The sequence below is a fragment of the Dicentrarchus labrax genome, unplaced genomic scaffold (assembly GCF_905237075.1).
Source record: "Dicentrarchus labrax unplaced genomic scaffold, dlabrax2021, whole genome shotgun sequence".
Taxonomy (NCBI): domain Eukaryota; kingdom Metazoa; phylum Chordata; class Actinopteri; family Moronidae; genus Dicentrarchus; species Dicentrarchus labrax.
In genome coordinates this window covers 20,659,235-20,684,993 of record NW_026136711.1, presented here as the reverse complement: position 1 = coordinate 20,684,993, position 25,759 = coordinate 20,659,235, and the positions used below count along the sequence as shown (strand labels likewise).

The following is a 25,759-nucleotide window of genomic DNA, read 5'->3' as shown; positions in this document are numbered from 1 at the left end:
ATGCAGACAATATTGGTTTGACAGCTTCTGACAAAATAGAAACACAGAGACAATCTGGCTTGATATGTTCAGAGTGCACTGTGAATGAAACATGTACATGACTAATATTGTATGGTGTCAAGCAAAAATGAATTTATTATTTCTGTCTTCAAGTATGTACAGCTTTTGTGAAAGAGTACCCATCGGACGAGGTCAGGAAATGGCGGGGGAAACAGGTGATACAGCAAGCAAAAGCAATCATACACCTAGCTTTCATTGCAAGCATTAAAGAGATCAAAGACAGGAGTTACTGTGTAAAGCACAAAGAAAAAATCTGCATAGGAGATGATCTCAAGAAAAAAAAATCTATATATCATCATGGAAGAAATTCTGCCTTTAAGACAGATATTCATTTCAAATCAAAATATTGTGCAAACATGGAAGGATTTTAGAAAGGGGCACTTCACCGATTTTACACATAAAATTCAGTTTACTTATCACGAGTTGCACTACTTAGCCTGTGAAAACTGTTGTAGCCTATAATGTTTAATGTCCTATAATTCTGTCGCTCTGGAATTTTGGGAAATGTAGGTTCCAGCTTTTCTGGAGCAGAAAATCAAGATACGTTTGACTGTTCCCTTTATTATCAGCCTCTTGTAAGTCACCCAACTGTATGAAAGTGCAATACTGTAAAAAGCATGTTAGAATTGACAGGCCTATGATTTGGGAAACTGGGGGGCCATGGAAAGATCAAAATAACTGTTCTGTTAAGTTCATTCTTCAGTCAGGGCAAACTGCAGTGAGCAATTTGTCGATAATAGCGCTCTCAGTTTTGAAGAACTGACTCATTATACTCATCCTACTTCTTGACTACATAGATTTTTCCACAGCTTTGTTTTTTCAGAATACATACAATCATTGATGCTTTCCACAAACTATTTCTCAGAGAGAATTGTAGAAGTTATAAAAGAGAAGTATTGAAAGTGAGTGATGTTTTTGAGGCCGTACTATTGAAATAACTGAAACCGTGATAGTGTAATATTTGCTGGAGAGTTGAGTTAGCCATAATACATACAATTAGCTGTATGAGCCAGATGATCTTGTGAGGCCAGCATATAATAAACACAATTTAGAAAACCTAAGCATTGTACAAATAACATGTCAAACAGTGGTGGCTTCTCACATAATTCACATTCTTCAAGTGCCTCTAACATCATCATATCATCATCATTTATCAAACAACAACCAACCACACAGTAATCTCTTAAAAACCACAAAGGCAACAATATGTAAAGCTACAGATTGCATTAGTAGAGGTACGGTATGATTATGATTTTGACTCGTATGTTGAGTCCTTCAGCCCTCCTTGTCGTATGGTTTTCAGTACCAGTTTTACTTAACAATATCCTCCTGTAAATCACCACATCAACCTGTGCACATTCAGAATATCAATGTATTCATGCAGGTGGTGGTGCAGGTGGCAAAGCAATCCCACAATAAAACTTCAGTGAACAAGATTTCTTTTACAATCTGTGATATTTTGTGAATCGCAACATGACCAGATTATAGTGTTTAATTGTGTTTTGTTGTTAAATTAAATATGTTTCAATCCACATCCATTACTCAAATCACATAATTTACCTTTGAAGGTGAAAGCGTATATAGAATATCTAGTGTCTGCTTTGAATCTAAATGCTTTTCTTCATAAAATTGAAACTGCAATTCAAGGCACTCTCACAGGTGTTCTTCACCTGAAGATAAAATTCAAGTTCATTCAAATCTCTTAAGGATATTTCAAGCGCTTGTGCTGGAAGCATTTCACCGATGAAGAATGAAACCTATCCTTGGACTGAGAGAGCAGAATAAAGCAACCGGCCCTAGTGACCAGGATGTCAAGTCTTCACAGTGACGGCATGATGGTGGCTAATAAGGTGTTGCATTAAGACACATATCTGCAGCACCAACCTATGGATTATCTAATGTTAACTGTACAAACACTGGAGCTATGTACAGACTAACAAGAATTCATATATACACACGGCAGCTTATATATCGGGGTGCTATGAGCAACACAAACAAGAACTATTTATATAAAGACAGCATGGATGAACAGTACATTATGTACATTCAGTGGGTGGTAAGGTACATACATAAGCAATGACAAAAATGTTAAGCCTGATTGGGCTAATTATACATATTTTAATGTACTACTACCATTACACTGCACTCGAGGATTATGTACTGCAATATGCACATGAGGTATGTTGATGCAAATGAAACAAATAACATAAAACTCAGAAATGGAGACAAGTATGTACAAATGGTTAAATCCATGCTGGTTAAATATATACAGTGTATGCACATAAGACTGACTCGAGCTATCATGAGATTTCTTTTTGGTAACAGAATTGGAAGACACAATGCTACTCAAATTAGAGAGTCCTGGCTTTGGGGTTGGGCGGCTGATATGATGGAGCGGTGCTAGGGGTGTCCTGGGCTGAGCGCACAGCAGGAAAGGCAAAGACTCCTGAAGTAATGGGGAAGAGAAACCCAGGCCCCTGGTTAACAGAGACAGGTGAGGACATGGCCCTGACTTGAGCAGAAGAGTGTAGCTGATAACTGGGATGGGGCCCTGTGGTGAGGCTGGTCATCATTGTTGACCCAGGGCTGTCAGGCCACGACAGGGGAAGGCTGCAGGCCTCTTGGCCTGGCGTTGTCCACGATGATACCTAAAAGGATTACATAATAGGAAGATATTACAAAACAATGATTAACTTGTAACCTGTAGCACACTAAAAACTGTAAGCTGTACATTCTTCTCCTTTTTATGATTAGTTACTGTGTATGTGTGTGAGGCTACATTCGGGGACACATTTCAGACTAATGACAAGTTAATTGGGGACAACTTGTTGCTCGTTGCTGTTTGCATTTGGATATCTATGTCAATAAACTAATTAACTAACTAACCTTATAAGCATTTAATTGTAAAGCGCACTACTTGTAATGAAACAAGTATTTTTGCCAGTGAGATGGTAAAACACTGTTAGCTACATTCGTGTGCAATATTGCATGTCATATTCGCCAAATTCTTAGAAATTGAAATATTTTGTCAGTGCCTATTCTTGTGTTGTGAAGCTCTGCAAGCCAACTTTTTATTCCAACTTAACTTATCTAAACACTGTGGGTATATGCAAACTTCCACAGTATCTTTATGTACTTCATTATATGAGGATTGTTTGAGATTTTAATAATTTCCTTTCTCATGACCACAGCGCTGATTGAACACAAACTGGTATATAACTAGCATGAAACTCACATCTGAAGCACTCGTCAGTTGTCCATGTGTTCGAGGCACAACCTGATTCCAAAGCTGCTGCCCACTGATGCTCAGAGAGTTAGTGCGCGGCCTGTGGGTGACAATAAGAACCTCTTGGGCCCAGTCGTCCATCAGCCGTTGCAAGTCTTCAGGCAGGTTGTGTTCATTAAAACTCATGGATGTGCCAGTGTATGTGCCTGTCTTGTTGTTGCTGTTATTGGCCTGAGCTTGGGCTAGTCCTATCACTGGCTGATGAGAAGGTGGTGTGGCACCGGTAGGCTGCTGCTGTGATTGATTGAAAGCCCCTGGCCCGGCACCAGACCCTGAGAGGACACACATACACACGTACTGTGACACCGTGTTTATTGAGTTGATTAGATTGATATAAACTAACATGACGTTAATTGAATTTAGTGAGATGCTGTAATTCTACATACTGCTGCCACGCTCTTTGCCAAGACACAGTCGCTTCAGTGTTGACCCTGTAAGACAAAAAAAAACGTATATCACAAAAAATGATTACCATAAGCTTGTAATAATGTTCCATAACAAGATGCAGTGCAAAACAAAGCTGCTGAATACTGCCACAAAAAAGGACCAATCTAAAACCAAACTAATAAACAACTTAACAAAACAATCAGTCTCCTCAAACAAGACAGTTCATTTATCAGCAAAATCATGCAAGCGGCCCATGTCAAAGTGCAGTGTTAGAGTGTTAGGGAGAAGAAGAGGAGAGAGATCAGACATTTTTATAGCAGATTGGGGTGGGGCATGCAGGTCCATTGCCTAGTAATGCAGGGTGGATAAGTCACAAATATGTTGTGTTAGAAAGGTGTTATGTGTTATAAGGTGAAAAAATAGCACAAGCTTCAGTAGGAGACACTTGAAATGTAAGATAATGCCCTTTACTAATCAAATGAACCTTGATTATCCAAACCTCAAACTTCTGAAACAAGGCAAGTGTTCCAGTAAACAGGAATAATGAGTAAAAGTTATAAAAAATTGTAATTGTCTTTTTCTTTTTTTTGAGAAAATTGTGTTCAAAAAACAAACAAACATCGAATCAATCAAAATCTGTACTTCTTCAAAAGAAATGTTACTCTTCAGGGGTTTGAATAAGCAATATATTTCCGTGCAAGCAAAAATATAAGACAAAGGTAAGTCGTCTAAGGACGAGGTGAAGCAAAAGAGTGTTGGAGAATAGACAGAAAGAAAGATATCAGTGAGCTAAAAGTGGACAAATATGGAAAACAAAAAAGTGAAGCTATGCTGGAAGAGAGGAGATACAAACAGATAGACAAAGACACAGGCCCACTGAGAAATCTAGCTCGTGGCTTGCTACTCGATTTATAGGTCACTCTCTCAGATGTTTGAGGGTAATTAGACCAGCCTGTAGAGGAGTATAATCAAAGAGGGAAGAACACACCAGAGTAAGAAGAACACACATTGAAATATCCAGCTTTATTAAACAAAACACCACAAACAAGTGTTTGTTATTCTGGTGAATGTTTACACTTTATTATTAGTGGAAAGACTATTCAGCTAAGATTTTGTGTGGTGTGTTGCTGGTGGTCACCTTGTCCGGGTGGAGCTTGTGTGCCGGTGCCATCTCCATGTAGTCCAGCGTAAATATTATCAGAAGACAAAGAGCCCTTGAGGGAACAGGGCTGCTGAGTCTGCACAGGCTCTGAGGTCGAGCTAGGGAGGTGGCTGGTGCATGACCGTGCCCTACCGTGAGTGGGGAAAGACCCTTTGGCTGGAGAGCCATTTAAACTCACTGTGGGCTCACCTGTACCTGTAGCAGCACCTGAACACACACAAGCATCAGAATGGTAAACTCCTAGCTCTTGCTGTAAATATTCAACTTATAATACAGGAGATTCTGAAAAGGTTACTCACTGGATCGGCTGGAGTCACTACTTTTGGTTGTGACATTTCTGAACTGTTGAACCAGAGGGCTGAGAAGTTTGCCAGGCTTCAGTCTGTGCTTGCTGGACCTCTTTCTTCGGCCGGCATGCGGTGTAACATGTGAGAGACCCAGGCCAGTAGGAGGGGGTTTACCGAGTCGCCGATACAGCAGCTCCACTTCCCCCCGCTGATTGGCCTGCAGCTCAGAGATCTCCCTCAGATGTCTAAGGGGATGGAAGCAGGAACATACTGGTCACTTACAAGCTAAATGACAAAATGTTTTCATGTTATGATACAAAATAAGACAAACAGTGAACCACTGGCTATACTTACTTCTCCCTGAGTCTCTGTAGTTCCCTCTTCATGTCTGAGTCCTCCATCTCTGAGTCATTATCGCTGCTGGCATAGGCTGAGCCGTGCACACCTCCATGCCTACTTGGGGAGTCAGAGCTCTGCACACTGCTGCTACGTCCTGAGCGGCGGAGGAAGGCCACTGCCCTCTTCATGAGGTCACTTCCTCTGCGCTCAGAGCGAGGATGTTGGGATGGGGTGGCGGGAGCCAGTTTTGCAGGGCTGCTCTCAGCCCCGGAGTCTGAGGACAGGAAACGAGCATGGATCGTAACATCAACAGGGACAGAGGGCGAGGTCAGGGCATGAGGCACGGAGCCCCGCTTGGCCATGGAGGGAGGTGTGTCCAGGTAGAAATCAGGCGGGGCAGAGTAGCGACTGCAACGCGTCCTCTGTGTAATGTCATCTTCAGTGCTAACAACGGAGAAACGGCCAATTGTGGTGGAGGCAGTCATGGCCTCAACCTGAACATGTTCTGAACTGTATCCTACAGGGTGTGCCGGTGAGGCAGCGCTGCTCCAGCTCCTTTGCTTCACATCTCGTCTGTTAGCCACCTCAGGAGGAACAGAGATTATCTGCCAAAAGCAAAGAACAAACTGGGTACGCACAGGGAACTGAATAATGCTTCCATCATGGCAAATGCAGCTGAACTAATCGGAAAGACAATTATTCTTTCCCCTTAAATGTGAGGAAAGTCTCCCTTTCGTACCTTAAATCGGCCTTTTGTTCCAGAGCAGGATGCAGAGTGAGGGACGTGTCTTCTTGACAAGGAGGCTGCAAAAAGTTCCACAACAATGAAATCCGTGGCACTGCAGTAATCAACTAACGGTGAAACATAACTTAGAAGTTAATGATGCCAGTCTTATTGATTAGTGTCTGCTGTACATACCACACACGGCTGAGTCACTCAGTGTGCTCAAACTATCCATTCTCTCTGGAATTTGAGGCTAATAGAGGTGACAGGATGAGAGATGAACAAAACACAGACACATGGGAAAACTACAATACAAACCATTAATCATTGTCCTATTATATACATATATATTAAATAACAGTTAATATTGCCTCAATGGTGGAGGGATGTTGACAATGATGTCTAAATATTTCTCATGAAATCTTACTGTAGCTTGTGTAAAAGGAGGTAAGTTTTTTCTTCAAATCCCTTATGTAACTAAAGTGTATGTCTAAAGGGCATATAGTTAATCATGACATGCACTACACATAGCATTGCCATATGTTCTTTGTACTCACCATATGAATGACAAAATGTGTGAAAAAAAATCAATTTACTGGTAAGATATAGTTAAATATAGTATGTCTAGTATGAGTCCTTCCCTACATGTAAATAGTTTATATACCGCATTATAGTTTCAGTGTATGCCAAAATGTGTTCACTCTGCCATCACTCCCAAATGGGTGGACATGTCATTAGTTTAGTTGTTGTCATTAGTCAACACAGAATGCCTACTTTTTCAATAAAAAGATTTGAAATGCACATAATTCACTTAATTAAACTTAATACACAAAAAGCAATCTAACCACAAACTCCATTTAGTTGCTGTTTTGGAGCTCTCGATCATTCCACACAATCTTCCCTAGCAGATTTACAGTAAATAATAAACGGACCTTGTGGTGAAAGGATTCTGCTGTTTCAATGGTCAAGACTGAAACCTAAATTTTATTTTTTAAGCTAACATGGATGATATTCAGTGACAAACTCCACCTGCTGAGAGAGATAGCGTGATACAATTCAAACCCTCCAGAACAGCTACTAATGGACCTTGTGGTAAGATTGTGTTGTCAGGGGCTGTTTCCAAGGTCAAGAATAAACTTTCAATTTCAAATGTAGGTAAATATACTGCACCTGTAATTTATATTAAAAATTCATAAAGTTTGAAAGGTTACTGATGATTGTACTTACAAGTTGTTCTCCTGCCCTGTACCGTCCCTCCCCCATTGGCCCTGGTGTGCTGTTTCCTGACCCTCCTGTGGCACTGTCTGGACCAGGAGGAGACTGGATGTACTCGGTGCAAGAGCCTGGTGTCTCTGCAGCACTGCCTGATGGATACATGGGAGCATATTCTTGGTAGAGCAAGTTCCTTAGTTTCTCATCCAGTGTTTTTATGGTGCTGTCCACAAAGCCCCCACGGCCCAGCCGTCCTTCACCATCTGACTCCCCAGGCCCTGCACCATGCTGGGATGGTGCTGGGCTCTGGGGTAGTGAGGGCACTTTGGTCCCTCCCACACTAGAAAAAGGCTGGTGGAGTACCACAGGCTGCTGTGGGCGCTCGCTCCGTGCTGCAGAGGCATAAGAGATAGACAACGGCTCTTTGGCTGAACCTGGCTCCTGGAGTGGAAGAGGAGTGAGAGGAGATCCACCCTGTAAACCGCTCACATCCAAAGACAGGGGCATGACCAGAGGGCAACAGGGCACCTCGTCAGCCATAGAAATGGGACATGTCATGTCAGGCATCTGCTGAGCTGCGTGGATCGGGGAGATGGAGCCCAAAGGGGATCCCTGTGACTCATCAACTGGGAAAGACGTATGTGGGGATGATGGGGGCAAAGTTTGAGCTCTGGCTGGCTGAGCCTGGTGAACGCTGGGCTGCACCGAGCCACCGACAGGCTCCGCTGATGACACTGACTGAAGGGTCGGGGGAGCAGACACAGGGGGAGACAGAGTAGCCAAGAGGAGAGGGTCTGTGTTGGACATTATCGGAGGGCTACAGAATCCATACACATCGTATGTGAAGCCTCCACTTCCACCAGACATTGTGGAGGATGATCCCTCTTCTGCAGGAGGAAAAAGATGAGTCACAAAGTTTAAAATAAAGTTTTATGTTTAACCTTTTCTTTAGTAATAATTGCACACAAACGGCTGGAGGATGTCTTTCATTCAGCACCACATGGTGGTGCTGTTGTTCCGTGAAGCACTCAAATTTTGTGCTGAAATTGCTCTGTAGAAACAAAGTCACCTCTGGATGGCCTTGCAGTGCCACTGTCAGCAGGCTGGGTAGTGACTGAGCTCCCAGGAGACTGCGTAGTTGTGCCATCAGATGGGGTCTCCTGGCTAGATGTGGGCGTCTCCTCTACGGGGCAGATTATGAACCATCTCTTTCCTGTATGAAGAACTGCAAGAGTTCAAATCAAATTAACCACTTCTTTTTTACAAGTAAATGTGATATCGGCAAAAAGGATTTACTAGGCGTGCAGATGAATACATTTTTAAAGAAATAATTGCTTTACCATTCTGCTGATAGACGGGCTGTGGTGCTCCAGGCTGCTGACTCTGTGGAGTGATAGACAGATAAGAGCTAAGTCAGTTTGCCACTTGACACTATGTATTTTTTAGTCTATGGCCATTTCCATGTGTATGTCTCTGTCCATGTCTAAATCTATGTATGAGCATGTGTAGTGTGTCATTCAGACTATACTCATATCTATATCTATCCCCTTTTACCTCTCCTAGCAGCCCTTCAGAAATATGGCCTTGTTGAGGACTGCAACTCAAGGTGGAGGCCCTTTCACCCTCCATGTCTTCATTCAGCATGTCTTCAGCTTTATCCACAATGTCCTTTAGCTGGTCAATGAAGATCTCTTTCTCTAACAGCAGGATAAAGCCATTTTCTACCTGTAGGCATACAGTTTTGATGATGTTAAATGTAAGCAATTAATAACAAAAAAGGCAAACTGTTAAAAAGCCTAAACCAACCATGTAAGTAGCAATTTCCTCTGGAGCATCTCCATCCAGATCAAATTTAAATGTCACCATTTTGTGGTTGTGAGTCTCCAGCTGGCATTCCACCATTTTATCACCAGTATTGCAAACCTGTGTGGGCAGGGGTTACACTTTACAATCAGACACATTAAGCTATTATTAAATGTAACTTCAGTTGTCACAAATAACACCATGACTCACATTGAGCATGCTCAGTTTGGGTTTGCTGGTCTTTTCTTGCCGGGAACGTGTGCGGGCAGACTTGCGGTGGTGTTTTCTGGGTTTTCCGTCCCCCTTCCCTCCGCTGGCCAGGCTCTCGTAGCCATCACTTGTTTCCTTACCAGACGCCACATCAGAGTTGAGACTATAAAAGAAAAAGTTTAAAACAGTCTAGGCTGGTGACACATTTTCATCACACAAAGTTATAAAGAGAATCTGTAAAGAGCTGAGAGTCAGTGAACAACGTGACACACACCTGTCATAGGCATAACTGGGTAAAGATGTGGGTTTGTCCTGAAGCACATCCTGAAGACAGAAAAAGTGGCAGGTGCAAAACAGTTAGGAGACCTAGTAAAGGTTTTATTTGACACAAAATGGATCATTGCAAGACTAGTATTAGTGTTAATGTGTGCTAATTTATTTTGACCATAAAAGGTTATTTTAGTCTCTGGTTTCAGAGGCTGGAGGTATAAAACTGATGTGAATGTAATTTGAAAAGCAGCTTGTGGTCTGAACATGCTTTCTGAGTAACAATTAGATGTCAAAATGTGCAAACCTTGGCTTCATTCCTACCTCTACAGAGGGCTCTTGTTGAAGGGTGCTAGATGCAGATGTTGACTCGAGGTTTTGCTGAGTTGTGGCCAGGTTGGCACACTCAGACAGTGAGACTGCTGTCTGGATGCCAGCAGGCTGCAGAACTGGAGCTGGGACTGAAACTGCGACAGGAGCTGGAGTATGAGCAGGGGCTGCAGATTGAACAGAGGATGGCAGCGTGGCAGGGACTAGGGTCGAGGCTAAACCTGGAACTGAGAGTTTGGGTTTACCACTTGCAAGATTGTCTGAGCTCGTAGATGAGCTTCTTGGTGGTTCAAAAGTGGGACCTGACGCAGAGACTGGTGCTTGAACTGGGGCTGAGGCTAAAGGTTGCACTGCCATTGGAACTTGTAATGGGACTGAAGTCGGGGCTTTTACAAGGGTTGAGGCTGGCGTTTGAGGCATGGCTGCAGCTTGAGCTGATACTGGGACAGGTGGCTGCTTTTGTGCTGGAACCAGAGTTGGAGTTTGTGCTGGGGCTTGACTTTCGACTTGGGCTGTAGCTGAGACTGAGATTGTAGCTGAGACTGGGATTGAGGCTGGGGCTGGGACTGGAGCTGCAACTGTAGGGGCTACAGTTAAGTCTAGGCCAGCTGCAGTAGTTTCCGCATCGGCTCCACTTCCCCAGAGAGTAGTCTGAACAGCAGGCAAGACAGGGTGGACTGCAGCCAAAAGGTGAAGATCTCCCAAATTCCCCTGTGGAGCAATTGTCTGCACCTGGAAAAAATAGCACATTTAGAGAATTCTTCATCAGTTAATACAAATATTGTTTATCTCTTAAACCCTATACACATGCCCTGCATGCATTACACAAACAATAAAGACACATTGCCACCTTAGCACTACAGATTTCTCATGACCTAACCATTACAGTGAGAACTGAGTCACATATTCACCTGGACAGGCTGCTCAGCCAGTTCCTGCTCAGGGTGGGGGGCGGGGTATGGGGTGATTTGTACCTGGGAGAGAGGTAAGGGACGGGTGGTATGGAAGCTACCAAGGTTTGTCTGAGATGTAAAAGGGTCGCCCTGCTGCTGGGGCACTGCAGGGGACATGGCCATGGCAAGAAGTGGAATAGGTAGTGCCAAACTGGGCACGTGTTGAGGTGTGGACAGAGGGGTCTGAGGGGTGCCAAGAGTAGATATAGAGGGAAAGGCAGCATGAGGGGTCAAAGGAAGGGAGGGGTGGTGGGGTGAATGTGAGTAGTGGGAGCTAGACAAAGAAGGGCCACTGCTGCTGTAGGCACATGGCAGAGGACCTAGAGGGAAGGGAGGGGGCTTTATGCCCCCTGTTTGAGAAATGGGATATGGTGAGGGAAACTGGGAAAGAAAAAGGGAAAATGATATAAAATGAACAAAGACAACCAGTCGATAGAAATAGCATTCACACAGTCCCTTTTATGTATGACTCAACTCTATAACCGATATTAACTTTTATAGGATGTTTATACGAAATTTAGTCTCTACCTTAGTTTGATCTTTTGTTTCTAACGCACCTGTGTGCTGATCTGCAGGGGCAGGAGTGGGGGAGGAGCACTGGAGACTGACTGTGGGAAACTGGTAGGTATGTCAGGAGGACTCAGGTGAGATGTAGGCTGGTCAGCAGATAACAGCTAAGAAAGGAAATCAAACATTTGTTTTTCACTTTGACTGGAGAGTATTAATTTTGTGATGGAAATACAAACTAATTCTAATTAAACTGACAAAATATTCTGGTCCAAAAGCTCCACTTGAATAAAAGTGAGCCGCAGGGCAGTTACACTCAATGTGTTTCAACTTTTCTGTGTGGTTTGCAGTGTATGTACTGTAGCCCGCAGTAAGTTATGAGAGATGATGGCTCTACCTGGGGCAGGACACCAGCTGTTTGGAGATGGCACTAAAGAGAGGAAAGACAAATGGAAAGGAAACACAAACCACATGAAAAGCCATTCACATACACACACACACACACACACACACACATACATACATATATACTGTACATGTAGATATACAGTTCACCGTGAAGCATTTAAAAGGGGACATGAAGTGCACTTTTTACCCACCTCACAGACAGATGCCTAACAAATAGTGTGTTTTCAGATGGCTGGTGCCACTAAATTTCACATTCATTTCCTGTTTGCCTTTTAACTATAACATACTTAAGAGTTGAGACCGAATGCACACGGTAGACTTGGTTGTTCTCAATGTCATTCCAAACACGTCATTGGAAACCAGCAACCAGCAGCCCAAACACACTAAAATTAACATGGTCTTATCAGGCAGCTCTGACTTGGCTGCAAGGGGTGACTTTCAAACTTTCTAATTTTGCTTTTTGTGTCTCACTACAGCTTTTGCCGGGGCCTGTCGCAGTTAGATGCATGCAGTACCTGCTCCTGGTTGGGTTGGGCAGTAAGCTGTGACTGTGGAGTAGGGGCTGCAGCTGGGAAGCTCTGTGCTGTCTGTCTACTCTGGTGCACAATAGGGGCTGGTGTAGCCGGAGCAGAAACTGTCTGTCAGGAACACACGAGAGAGATCACATTTAATGGATCCTGCTTTTAGGTATTATATGACATGATCATGTTTGTATATTTGCTTCAAACAAAATCAGACACACAAGGTTAAAATGTTCAGTGTGTCAAAGCGGGGGGAAGTTATAAGCAATAAAGTGGTGAGGTTGGCAGGGATCAATAAGGCACACTAAAATGTGAAAGGGAAGTTGTAGCGTTAATCTTTTGTCAGCCATACTGCCATACACTCTGCTAGCATATTATTTTGTAAGCTGCCATGCTCTTCTGCTACATTACAACCCAACCTATTATTTTGGATTTGGCAGGAGCAGAGAAGGGGCTGGCTTTGCTACCACCATGGAAAGGTCAGAGGAGCGAAGCAGCTGGCAGAATCCTGAAAGATACAGCAGGCTGCTGCTATGGCAAAACTTACTCTATACAAAACCTACGTCTCTAACGTACCAGTGAATCTGGTCTGTCTTCACTGTCATATGGTGGTATATACAGATTCCTGTCCAGATATGGGACATCAAGGCTCCTCCTCTTGTCTATATGCTCAACTACTGTGGAGGTAGTACCCCCAACCTCCCCGTGGCTGTGCATTGGATGATTAGAAGAGAGAGTGGGGGAACTGGTCCTGCGACTGACGATGTGATGTAGACAGTGGTTGAGAAGAGTGAGATTTCCACCTTCATACACACTCCGTGGGAGCATAACTTGTGAGGGTGGGGAAAGATGTGTAGGTGAAGTCACCAGGGTTGGCTGAATGTTTGATGATGGGGAAGTGGGTGAAGCTAAAAGAGGAGATAGAGTGCCCCTTGCCAGATGAGGAGACGGGGGTGAGCCTGGCTTAGAGACTGGATTGAACTGGGCGGACACGGAGAAAGAGGGCATATGTATGTGTTCCAGAGATCGGCCTCCCTTTGTCCTATCCCCCAGGAGGAGAGACATGCAAGCCTTGCAGTGGCGGTGGTGCTGTGGGCTGCGTGGGACACTCAGACGGACCTCTGAGGGAGGTTGTAAGTTCAGGGGAAGGAGAGGTGAATTGAAATGATTTGCTGAGTCATGATGAGAGTGTTGATTTGGGGACAAGAGAGGAGATAATAATGATGGATTCTGGGCAGAGGTAGAGGACTGGTAGTCTGTGCCATGCACTGAGTTCTCTGTGCTATTTGTTGAAGCCAGATCCTGTGATGGACACAGACAGGAGCTTGGATTCATTGTCTTAGTGAGACAGTGTGTCCTACACCGTAACATCTCCACCAAGGAGGTGCTTCCACGCCTAAAACACACTGTGCTCTCAGTGCTGAGCAGGTTGTCATGGCATACAAAGGGATCACTGTAGTGACGCTGATCAGGTATCGTTCCAAAAAAGAAAATAAAAATGTTGTTATTTCAGGAAACAACAACAACAGCAACAAAAAAAACCCCCAAAAAACGAAATGAAGGATTTAAGAAAGTTGCCACAGAAATAAGAAATCTTTCACTCACTGTTTGAGACTGATAAGGCCCCTGGTGCAGTTGTGCAGCAGGCTGCTGATAGGCCCCAGGATGCAGCTGACCTGTGGTTTGCTGGTAGGGTCCCTGGTGTAATTGAGTGGATGCTTGAGTGTAGTTTTCATGTGAGGCCTGTGCTGTGGGTTGCTGGTAGGGCCCCTGGTGCAGTTGAGGGTCAGCCTGTGCAGGAGGACTGTAGATCATCTGAGCTGTGGAAATGGGCTCTGGAAGTGACTGGTAGGGGCCATTTTGCTGATTGTTTAGATCATCTAATTGCATGGTAGAGCTCACTCCACTGTCAGCTGTAAAAACAGAGTTAATAAAAAATTATAATTCACCATGATGCCCTGCAGGAAGGACAGACACCGTGGAAGGGCAGGGGGAGAAGTGGAGTAGCATCTCATTAAAATTCAAAAGCTGGGTGATGATATCTCCTTGATGACTAATAGGTGTTACTCACACACTGCAGTCGCCTTTTCTCTGTTTCTCTCTTACATTCACAAATACCAATTTAACCATTTTAAGTCATAGACATAGTCATTTCCTGTTAATGGTTGAGTGATTGGTAGAGGTTGTTTCATATACAATACATTCATGTGTGTTTCTAGTTGCAGGTTCTCACATGTGGTAGACGTGGTGACTGGCACGGTGCAGATCAGGGTCTGCTGCTCCACCTCTTGATCCTCATAATCTGTTGTAGCTAATGTGGCTGCCTGCGGTACACTGGTACCGGGCACCTGCAGTAGGTTCTGCTGCGTCTTCTTCACAGCTGCCTCACCATTTCCTGGCGAGACAGTCCGCTCCCTCCTCCATTTGATGAGAGCCACGCGGTCCCGGATGGACTTCCCAACTATCTTCACATCGCAGTCCAAGAAAAAACCTGATTCCACCTTGTATAATACATAAAAAAAATCTCCATTAAATGTTTGCCTTGAACCACGAACAACTGCCTTTTCATGCCTTCTCATACGTTTGCATGGAAGAGCAAAGATCAACTGATCAGTTGCTCTAGTTTCAATCAATACAGTACATTACATGACTCAAGCTTATCCTTACAGACATGACCACTAACCAACTCCCAGTTACATTACACCTAATTAAAAGGGCCCGAGGTTGTGTTCCAAAGTAAAGACGCCTGTGTTATTACAAGACACACATACAGGACATACAGGAACCACAGCATAGTGCAATGATACTACATAGGAAATGTTCCACAACAAGTTGTCCTGATATATCAAAGCCATCTCATCACATTACCTCCGCTACGTCACTGTGTATTGTTTTTTCTTTTGTTTTTTCAAAGATTTTTTGTGGCCTGTTTAATCCATTGTTAGGCCTGTTTTACCAATGAGAGTTAACTGGTGATGTAACAGCAGTATTGTTGCTTTGGTTACCTGCACCTTAATTTTCCCTACGCACTGAGTTAGAACTATTTTTAGTGTCAATAGATTTTAATAGACACCTGCCAGCCAATCAGAAAGGAGTGTTTTCCAAGGCTACGGCTGAGTCAACAAATGAAGCCTGCTTGTGGAACACAAAGAACAATCTGACCAGTACCAACAAAAGCCAGGGTCAAAAGAGAGCAGGTACATCCAAACCAGTCTAAAGAAAAGGGGATCAGTTATTTCCTTCAAAGACCCGATTAGCCTCTCATTGCTACCCACTTAGTAAAACATAATAATAATAAAACTAAATACAATGATTCTTTCACTAAGTCAATTACCATTTCTTGGGCAACGACTTCTGGGACCTCGCTCACTAAGTCAAAGGTAAACTCAATGGCACCAGTGTCCTTGTACTTCCCCTTCAGCTTTTTAGGATCCTCAACCCACAGCTTCAGAGCAATGGACGATTTCTTTCCATCATCCTCTTCATTGAGCTCCACCCTCACGCCTGTATCCTCCGCAAAGAATGCATGATTCAGGAGGTCCTTGATGGAGTACCTGCAGAAAATACACAAACAACAGCTACTGACCAGCACTAAAGGTCAGTATGACAGTAAAACCTAATGATGCACAACACACAGAAACACCAACTGTGCCAGAGCCAAATACTGGCATCAACGTCACACTGCAGGAACAGAAACAAAACAACAGGGTAAGGATCACCCTCTACCTACAAAATGTGTTAAAAGCCCTGAGACACTGTCAAAGGTTCACTTACCTTTCTTCCCATCTGTGACAGATACATTCCCCGATTATTTCCTTAATTTCTGGGTCACTGACTTTACTGTAGCTGGCAGGTTTCACGCCCTGCAAAACAAACCAGCATTAACATGTCTCAATGCACCAACTGACACACTGAAAAAAGTAGTACTTAACGTGTGACTGCATAACAGGGGAAGTAAGTACTGTCTGCAGTGTCAAAAAACATTAATTATAGACTCTCCAAAACACATTTCTCCCAGACATGTTAAGTCTGGGGATTAAGAAGCTACTGTTGTATAAGAGGACTTTTGGAAGAGTTTGTTGAGTGATTAGTCAATCCACAAAGAACAAATTAAAATTATAATGACTGATTAATTGTAGGAAAAATGGCAAACATTTGCTGGGTACATCAAAATTATGCAACCCCTGAATTATAAAATAATAATTTAATGCTGCTACAGCCTTACTTGCTCTGGTGTGACCATTAGCTTTGGTGGCTAATGTTAGCAAACTATGCATACATATCCCTGAGTTAGTTCTCTGACTTTATGACTCTTGTGTAACGTTTAGCATTTTAGCTAGCATTTGGCATATTAGCTTTAACCAGAGTTTAGCATTTAGCATTATTCCTTCACTGTCACTTTGTGGCTGCAAAAGTAAAAAAAAAAAAAAAAACTGATTTAAAGAAATATATATATACATTATCTTATTGTCACAAGAAATAAGAAATTAAAAAGAAATGTGTGGTCTTCAAAAATGACTTGAAACTGTCTAGCAAAACTTTCAACGTGGACTCACACTGGTGACTTTGCGGTAGATCTGAGCAGCATTTTGACACTCAGAATAGGGGTATTCTGAGGTGGCCATCTCCAGCATACACATTCCAAAGGCATAGACATCCACAGCCTCATCATAGTGCTCCTCATACATCTCTGGGGCCATGAACTCTGGAGTGCCTGCAGAATTAATGCAAGAGAGGGAAATTAATCATAAACTCACATCCAGCATGCGTCATCCTGTTTCTGTGGGATCAGTGCCAGCGTCAAGTATTGGAATCCAACACGGCTGCTTAAGATGCTAAAGAATTGTCTAATCACTCAAATGACACAAATTTCTTACATTTATTAAAAATAAAACCCACAAATGTTGGATGTTCTTTGCAACTTTAACACAATAATATGATATCACTCTTTCACAAAAAGTATCTGTTGAGTCATGATTCTTTAGCCTTAAACTATTTGAGCTAACTCTGACCAATCATTTATTGATTTATGTAAAAATACAGACTGTGACTATGTATATATTGGCTATCAGTTGCCAAGATTGTGTACCTGGGAGGATCTAGTCACTGCTGACATAACGAGCTAGTACCATTTCAAATGGCCTATGGAAAAACACATTTTAAACCCATCAGTTTATCACAATTTAGAGTTTAAAGCAGCTATGGTCAATATTTCTCTATTAACAACTGCTCCCATGACATTGGACTTCAATTCTTCAGGTTACCAGAATCACAATCCCAAATGAATGATAATGTTGCTCTGTGTCTGCTTGGTGCATGAACCAAGTTTGCCTGTAAAAGGTAATATGTCAGCGTTGTGTTCACTGAGGGCCCAAAAAATCTGCTATTGCAGGTTTGAAATAAATATTCTGTTAGTCACAATTCAATAAAACAGAGTCTTGCCAACTAGCTGATAACTAACCAATAACACTTTTTGCAAAGGAGGCCCTCTTCAGTGTTGCCAAGCCCAGGTCTCCTATTTTGACAGAGCCTGTAGGACCAGTGATGAAGATGTTGTCACACTTGAGGTCTCTGTGGATGATTGGAGGAGTCCTTGTGTGGAGGAAGTGGAGGCCTTTGAGAATCTGCCTGCACCAGCTTCTGAGAACTTTAGGCTTCATCACCTTAAAACGCTTCAGGTACCTACAGGAGGATAAATATACCATGATTGAGATGTTCCAGTTGTCCCTAGGTAAAGGCATTCGCTTTTTAACAAACACACTGAATGGTAAAAGACAAATTGTTGTATCAACGTTTTTTCCTACTAGTCTCTGTGTCGGTGTTGCTTATTGTTATTCCATTCATCAAGAATCAGCTGTAAACGCACACACAGTCAATATGAATCTCTGATCAAACTAATCTCCTCTGCCAAAAAACTTTGTTTTCCCATAACTGTTCGTTTAATCAATTAGGTTTTGAGCAGGAAAAACAAAATGACTTTTTTTTTTTTTTTTTTTTAAATGAACAATATCTTGGAGTTTCAGTCTCTCTAACGGTCTAGCATTAGATTTACTGTAATGGTCTCATTGAATGGGTATGAAACTTGATACACATGATGTAGACAGTCTAATGGTCATTACTGTAAGGTTGTTTTAAACTGACTAATAGAAGCAGTAATAAGAGATTGATATTTGCATCTTATGATCATTGATTTACAGTCAAGTATAAAGTACGCATATGAGCTAAGATGGAAATCATACCGAGATATCTCACACACACCAATAAGGAGAAGAAAAAAAAAATTGACTCACGTTTTTAGTGTCCCTGAGGTCATTAACTCTGTCACCAGAACAATACACTTCTTCCCTTTAACCGGTGATTCCCAGAAGTCATAAAATCGCACAATGTTGGGGTGCTGGAGAGCCTTTAACATCTCTGCCTCCTCCTTGAACCTCTGTCTCTCAGCTTTGGACAGTTTCCGTTCCTAGGGAAAATGGAGGAAGACAATAAATTTTCAAAAATGAGATGTAATCGCCCACTCAATTTTTTTTCAGTATTCTGGAGCATTGTCAGAGGAAAAGCTCCAGCAGTGGTCACTTTATCTAAATTTAACAAGTTTGAGGGGTGGTGGAGGAGGAAGGAGGGGCTGAATCATAATCATTTTCAGTGTTTTTCTTATATAAAGTGGTGATGGAAGAGATACACCAATAGTCTGGTATAGCTTCAGGAGTGTTAGAACTTCCTGTTGCTTATGTTTAGGGTGAACACAACTATGGCATTTTGAGTGGGTAAACATGGGGGTCTGAACCATTTACCCTTTACGTCACTACTGTGTATAAAACACACAGCTCACAACTTCAGAGTTAAAATCTTACATCTTTGGGTGTACAAGCCTGAGTGAATCCGTGTATACTGGATCAATATTTTGGCCCCTGCCTTCCCTGAACTGTTGTATAAATAGTAAAACAGCTGACAACGAACATCCTCTACATTTCTGTTTCTTTCCAGTCAGCATGACAAATACAACCCAATGGCTTCAGCCACCACAAATACTACATGACCTCCAGATTTTCTCTCCTGTTGTCTTAATATACACATTTTAATGATAGCAATGAGCGTGCATTTAGTGTTTTAAATGAACTCAATAACCCACTGTACATCTCAACATTGATTATTGACTGGTGCTGGGGAATCAGATTTCATTCACAGCCCATCGTGACCTATGCAGTGTGCAGCCTAATGCGTCTTAGATTACGTACAGCCCTGTGAAGGATACACCTTATGCTTTACCTACCTTTCATAATTCTGATTCTTAATGAGGACAAATATTCCAGTTTGCTTCATCTCTCTGTCCATATTGTCCAGTTTTCTTAGGCAGTTTACAAACAGATCTTTCACATTTCTTTTTCATAGAGAGGATATAAGCAGGGTGTGGCACTTACAACACAGAATGTGAATGAAAAATGAGTAAGAAAACCCATTAGCAGCACCGATATTTGTATCTAATGGGCTGTGCAGTGGTGAGGACACAATGCTGCAATTCATTTAAATATAGAACTCTTGTTTTGCTGTGTATCAAATACTACATGTCTTACACGCTGTCCTTAGCTGAACCCACCCTTTCCCTCTCTCCTCGCTCTCTGTCTTGGTGCAGAGGGCTGCATCAGCAGGATTCACTCTCCAGACGCATCTGTGTGGTACAGTAATACCACAGGGATATAAATCCATGTTTAGCATTCATTACTAAGCAATCAAAAAAGACACACAATAACGTAATAATAATAATAATAATAACAGTGAGACGCAGATCTCAAAGTGCTAGTGTTTTGGCATTTTACTAAATGTTGCATCATTTGCTAACAACTCTGTTTGATCATCATTCAGTGGATAAATACAGTAACAGTCTGGTTTGCTCGATATCCAAGCACCAGCTCTTCTTTCCAATCTGATTTACAAATCTTTTCTTTGAGTGAATATGTTTTCTGCTGTCTCACTCTTAGTCTAACGCCCAAACACACACACACACACACACACACACACACACACACACACACACACACACACACACACACACACACACACACACACAGCATACAGACAGTGAAGGCACACAATTTGAGTTGCAGTAGCTTTTTCTGAGCCCACAGACACAGAAGCTCTGAAGGGCAAGGCCTCTCCTCCAGGGACAGAATGGTTGAATCATCACTAGATCTCCCCTAAGAACCACCTGCTCAGACACAAATTCACGCACACACTGCACACATTAGCCTATGTCAAGATCATCATGCATGATATATGCTTTTTCTGATAGAGGGTCAAAATGATCATCTGTCCTCTTCAGTTACTGATGTAGAAGTGTTAATACCAGTAGTTGGGTTCTCTATTTACAGATGACAAGAAATATTAATCCCTAATGAAGACTAAAGTTAACGTTTTACTCCTATTGTATATAAGCAATATTGAACATTATCTAATACTGCGTTATTAAACTGAAGTTACAAAAACAGAGATCCAATGCTGAAACGTGGGATGTAACCAAGAGATGATGTATTACCCTGTGTGCAATCAATTGGGGTCTCATTTTGTCAATTCCCACAAAGATTAATTGAAGTTTCACATCCCAATGGGCCTCAGTACATCTGGAGCTAACATTAATAAAACTTCAGTTTCCTTGCCTTACTAGAATCTTTTCCAACAAAAGCTGTGAGATACGTACAACCTAATAGTGATTTAAGTCTATGTCTGAACCTAATTAAGTTGGCCTGACAGGGTGAACCTGGATTCTCAAAGAGCAGGAAGACAAAATAACCATCAGTTCTATTTGCTCTGAAGCCACACTAAACCTATAAACTCATTCTGCAGGGCTGTGCCTCGAAGTCACAAACGTTATTCTCATCATGTTCATAAAATGATGTTGAGGTGCTGATTCAGCCTGAAACGGACAGATTTTTTTGCCCATAGAAAAAGTTAACCCCAATATACAAATATCTGGCAGTACATTGCATACAACAGGAGAGCAGTTAATCAGAGTTTGGTCAAATTATTTGGTGAAATGTTTTTAACTTAGTTGGTTGTTTAAATACTTAAAGCAGTACAATAAACATTCCTTTCCAGGAACTCATATAGTAAGATGTTAATTATCTGTTAAATCAGTGCCTCTAATTCCCAAGGAAATTGAGAAATGTTCCTCACATATCAGAAACTTTAAAAAGGAGACACACTAATGAAACCTAACTGTGTGCATGTGTCCACACAGTGTGTTCTGTTTAAGAACCAGGTGACTGTGCGTCTGTTTTTATTGGAGAATACTGTATAAAGGTATTTATTTGCTCTGGACGGACTGCAAAAGCTTAGCACATTTTGAGCCTTGAAAGGGCAACCACTGTCTACAAGTCTGTCTGCAGGCTAATCTGTATATCACATGGATAGCATCTAAACTGATCATTAGATTACCACATACACAGATTAGAGATACAGTAAGCTCTCCCTGGTATGAAGCTTTGTGTTTACTTTAACCCCCTGCTACAATTGGGACTAATTACAGTGTCTACAGTTCATCTGCTCAAACTGTGCATAAGGGCTGAAAACTGTTCAGGTGCAAGAGCAGAATGATTGAAATATAATTAAATTATAATTCAAATCAAGACTAAAAGGAGAATACAACCAAAATGATCATGATATTTAGGCTAAGAGTTATGAGAGGGAAAGTTGGTATAAGTGCTGACAAAACGGCCGACTGAATGGCTGACACTCCCTTTAACAATTATTATTTATTATTTTCCTTCGTTCCACGGTGGGAACAGGTTTCAGTGATGGCTTATTAACACAAACGTTATGGAAAACAGAATGGGGTAACAAAGTATCTCATCTTCGTGCTGTACAGCGTTACACCTCAGCAATATGAGATCATAAAAACACTAGAACAGAATATTCTTTTGATAAAAATACTATCATCAATAAAGTATGTAACACAAATGTCTGTATAACTGCTGACTATTTAATCTATTTTATTCAGTCCCTGGATGACAAATGGCTGAACCTAGTAAGAGAGGAAAAACATAAGACAACAAATGATAATACAAATAATAATCTGACAATAATCCATATTCATTCCTGCATGTTAAGGCTGCTATACGCAGGTGTAAAGAGCCATGGACCTTTCATTAACAATGTTTTACCTGAGAGACCCTGGCCTTTGTTAAGTGTCTGGATAGATGATCAGAAGACAAATGTCAAATATCACCGTTACAACTTCAAATGAATGAAGTTACTAGAGCTTTTCTGCGGAAACATAATAAACCCACAAAGATCCAGATGTTGGTACCCTGACCAAGGATCAGTTTCTGGGCAGTGCTATATCCCAGATAACAGGCCTATTATGGCGGATTGATGTTGGACTGATGATCTATGAACCCACCTGGAGTTCACACCATGCCACTTCGACCCAGGTGTCGGTGTCAAGACCTTTATAGACGGTCTTGAAGGACCCTCTTCCCAGCTCTATGTCAAACTTGAGGAAGCGCCCCCCAGGTGAGGTGGACACAGCCTTCATCCCGGGCTCCTCTTCGTTCTCGTCACTTCCTGCTTTACCTGTGACATCCGAGGGCACGACCTCTGCCTTTGGCTCGGTTTCGCTTCTCTCCCCCTTCTCCCCATCGGCGCTCACGCTCACAGTGGCGCTGTCCTTCAGCCCCACCTGGCTCTCCGTGCTCGAAGTCTCCCGGAGGCCCAGCCGGGTTCCGTGCAGAGCCCGGGTCAGACTCCGATCGACGATGGTCCTCAGGTCTATGGTGAGCACCGGGCTGCTGATGACACACTCCGCCGTGTCCACTGGCTGCTCCTCGGAGTCTGACACCCACAAGTTGCGCCGGATGAACCTCTGGCGGATCAGCCCCTGGTAGTCTGTGGACGGGTACGCGCTGGGGTCACTCGCTCCTCGCAGGGCTGCGTTTTGGATGTTGACATTGTGGTCTGTCCCGTTCTCATAAACAGGCCTACGGGCATTTGCATTAATGTCCGAGTCTAAATTGGGTGCTGAGGAAAACGTGGATCCCAGTGGCGGATCTTTTCTTGAATCGTCCGCCGAATCCATCCTCAGTAACTTGTTAAACACTTAGCAGCGACATTGTGTGGGGGTGATGATGAGCATGCTGCTCTCCCGGTGGTGGTGGTGGTGGTGGGAGAGAGTTGGCTGCCTACCTGCAACACTCGCATGCAGTGACGCAGTTCGCCAGCTCGGGGTGTATGGCCTTATAATGCCTTGAATTTGTTTAGGACACACAGCATCCCCCACAAAATGTCCAGCTCGGAGGATGCGTGCATTGCTCCCTGCCGCCACCTCACGCCCCGGTCCACCTTGCTGCAATACAGCACACAGCTATATTCACGTTAAGCCTGATGTCATTGCCAGTTCAACCTATGAGCTCACGGTGACAGTTTCCTCCACATATTGCATAATGTCCCCGCTCCAGCGCATGATAGAGTGTGGAAATTGTTATTTGTTCCGCAGATAAATCAGTGGCCTCCTGCGGACAGGCCAGGATGTTTAGGCTGTTCCGCGCATTAATCCCCCCCAAAGACACATCACGGGACGACCAAGTGCGCAGCTGTCATCCCCCCTGTAAAGACTCGGCTACCCGGACTCTGGTTGATGCAAATAAATCGCAGGTGTTCCGGGTGAAAAATCTGAATAAGTTCCCAAAAGTGTGACCTCAGCTTCTCTGCATTGCTCCTTTAACTATCCGCACGTACTTATGTCTCCCCTCCGTGCCGTTGTCCTGGAGCGGAGCGCAGGATGGACAGAAGCGCTTATCAGATTATGCCCACTGCGGCACAGTTTCCCTTCAGGTTGGAGCAGGCGGCTCCCGGCGCATCTCTTATCCAGCTGATACGGCTCTTGTCTTAATCTCTTTCAGGTTTTGAGAAAACTAGAATATTTCACGGCACAACCCACGCCCCTAGCAACAACACGTACCCAATAAGTCGGCACGCTTTGAGGCGGCACCCTCAGCCTCTCCTGACACAGGCTGTGTGGACCACACCACTGTCCGCCCTCATCGTGACGCGCTAAGCTTCCAATGGGAAGATGTCTGCTAAAACCTGCCAACCAAAAGGGACGCTGCTGGGAATTATGAGCTACGGATAAAACGCACAGGACCCCATCTTAATGTACATCCACATGGGCCGGTGCGAGGAGACTGGGCAAGGAGTCTGTCTAAGTTACATGAAATGCTTTACCTGATATTATTCTGCATTTCACTGCATGCAGTGTTTTCTGTATGATATTATTATTATTACAGAAAAGGGCTTATTGTGTCATTTTTAAAGGTAGTGGTTATAGTTTCTTAAATCCCAGCACACGTGCTGCGTGTTGTCTGCACCTATATCCTATTTTACATAATTCAATGTGAGTTACTTTGTGAAATTATTGAAGTAAACATTTTAAAGGCTACTTTCAGATCTTATTGTAACAAGGAAAACAAAAAAAAGGTATATTTAGAAAGGGGACATCAGACCTGTTAGACTGTCACATTTCTAATGTGGTAATTTTAATGTAACATAAGCCAGTTTGATTATGTATTCATTATATAATTATGATTATGTCATCACTAAAGATGCAGAAAACCCATCAAGACTTGAATAAAAGTGCATTGCGTACCCTGCATCACTCCCTTTAATATAGTCAAAAGTTCAAATACTGAAGGAGTTTCCATTGATTAAATATAGTTTATCATATGAATTATATTTTGTAATTCTGATAACAACCTTTCCTCTCTGCATAATGAAGAAAAGTGATAATTAAATCAATAAAGTAGTCCAAAAACCTTCCTCAGTTGCCATCAGGGTGGGTTTAGTTAGTGACAATGTAGTGATGCAGGTATTGATACGTATTTTTCCCTGTTGTGCAACTGCACTATATACACTATATGGACAAAAGTATTCGGCCACCTGACCATAATACCGACAGGGACTGAAATGACATTGATTCAAATACATATACTATAATATGGAGTTGGTCCCCCTTTTGCAGCCATAACAGCTTCCACTCGTCTTGGAAGGCTTTCCACATTCATTCTGTATAGCATTATGAGTCACTGAGCTCTTCAGAACGACCCATTTTGCATCACAAATGTTTGCAAATGAGGCTGCATGGCGAGGCGCTTGACTTTATACACATGAGGCAAGGAGTCTGATTGAAACACCTGAATTCAAGAATTAACAGGTGTGGCCAAATACTTTTGTCTATATATATATATATATATATATGAATTGAATTGAATATATATATATATATTGTAGTTACAATACACAAAGTAAATACTAC

At 42.6% G+C, this 25,759-nt stretch overlaps 1 protein-coding gene across 15 annotated transcripts; it reads right to left on the bottom strand.

Moving 5' to 3' along the window:
- Positions 1-107: 107 nt before the first annotated feature.
- On the bottom strand, positions 108-24,494 carry wnk2 (WNK lysine deficient protein kinase 2). Of its 15 annotated transcripts, none has more exons than XM_051415931.1 (30): positions 22,853-24,494; positions 18,747-18,919; positions 17,918-18,138; positions 17,013-17,170; positions 16,231-16,319; positions 15,791-16,010; positions 14,690-14,957; positions 14,062-14,369; positions 13,033-13,920; positions 12,451-12,573; positions 11,925-11,957; positions 11,578-11,694; positions 10,979-11,401; positions 10,062-10,799; positions 9,745-9,794; positions 9,471-9,633; positions 9,264-9,380; positions 9,012-9,182; positions 8,798-8,840; positions 8,527-8,682; positions 7,473-8,344; positions 6,441-6,498; positions 6,261-6,325; positions 5,537-6,126; positions 5,195-5,427; positions 4,872-5,102; positions 4,587-4,685; positions 3,733-3,777; positions 3,296-3,618; positions 108-2,708 (listed from the first exon to the last, which is right to left on the bottom strand). In XM_051415931.1, the coding sequence occupies exons 1-30, from the start codon at positions 23,525-23,527 to the stop codon at positions 2,412-2,414; spliced, it is 7,947 nt and encodes a 2,648-aa protein (XP_051271891.1). In that variant the 5' UTR covers positions 23,528-24,494; the 3' UTR covers positions 108-2,411. The 15 variants fall into 15 exon arrangements, with proteins under 15 accessions (XP_051271891.1, XP_051271893.1, XP_051271892.1 ...); XM_051415933.1 differs by having other exon boundaries at positions 4,611-4,685; XM_051415932.1 differs by having other exon boundaries at positions 8,527-8,670.
- Between the last annotated feature and the right edge of the window lie 1,265 nt (positions 24,495-25,759).

What these genes read in the sequence shown, in the direction of transcription:
- wnk2 (XM_051415931.1), bottom strand. Translation starts at nt 23,527, where the DNA reads ATGGATTCGGCGGACGATTCAAGAAAAGATCCGCCACTGGGATCCACG. An exon ending in AGGAAATTGCTACTTACATG is followed by an intron (nt 9,183 to 9,263) that starts GTTGGTTTAGGC and finishes GTATGCCTACAG; the next exon opens with GTAGAAAATGGCTTTATCCT. An exon ending in GAGTGACTCAGCCGTGTGTG is followed by an intron (nt 6,326 to 6,440) that starts GTATGTACAGCA and finishes AACTTTTTGCAG; the next exon opens with CCTCCTTGTCAAGAAGACAC.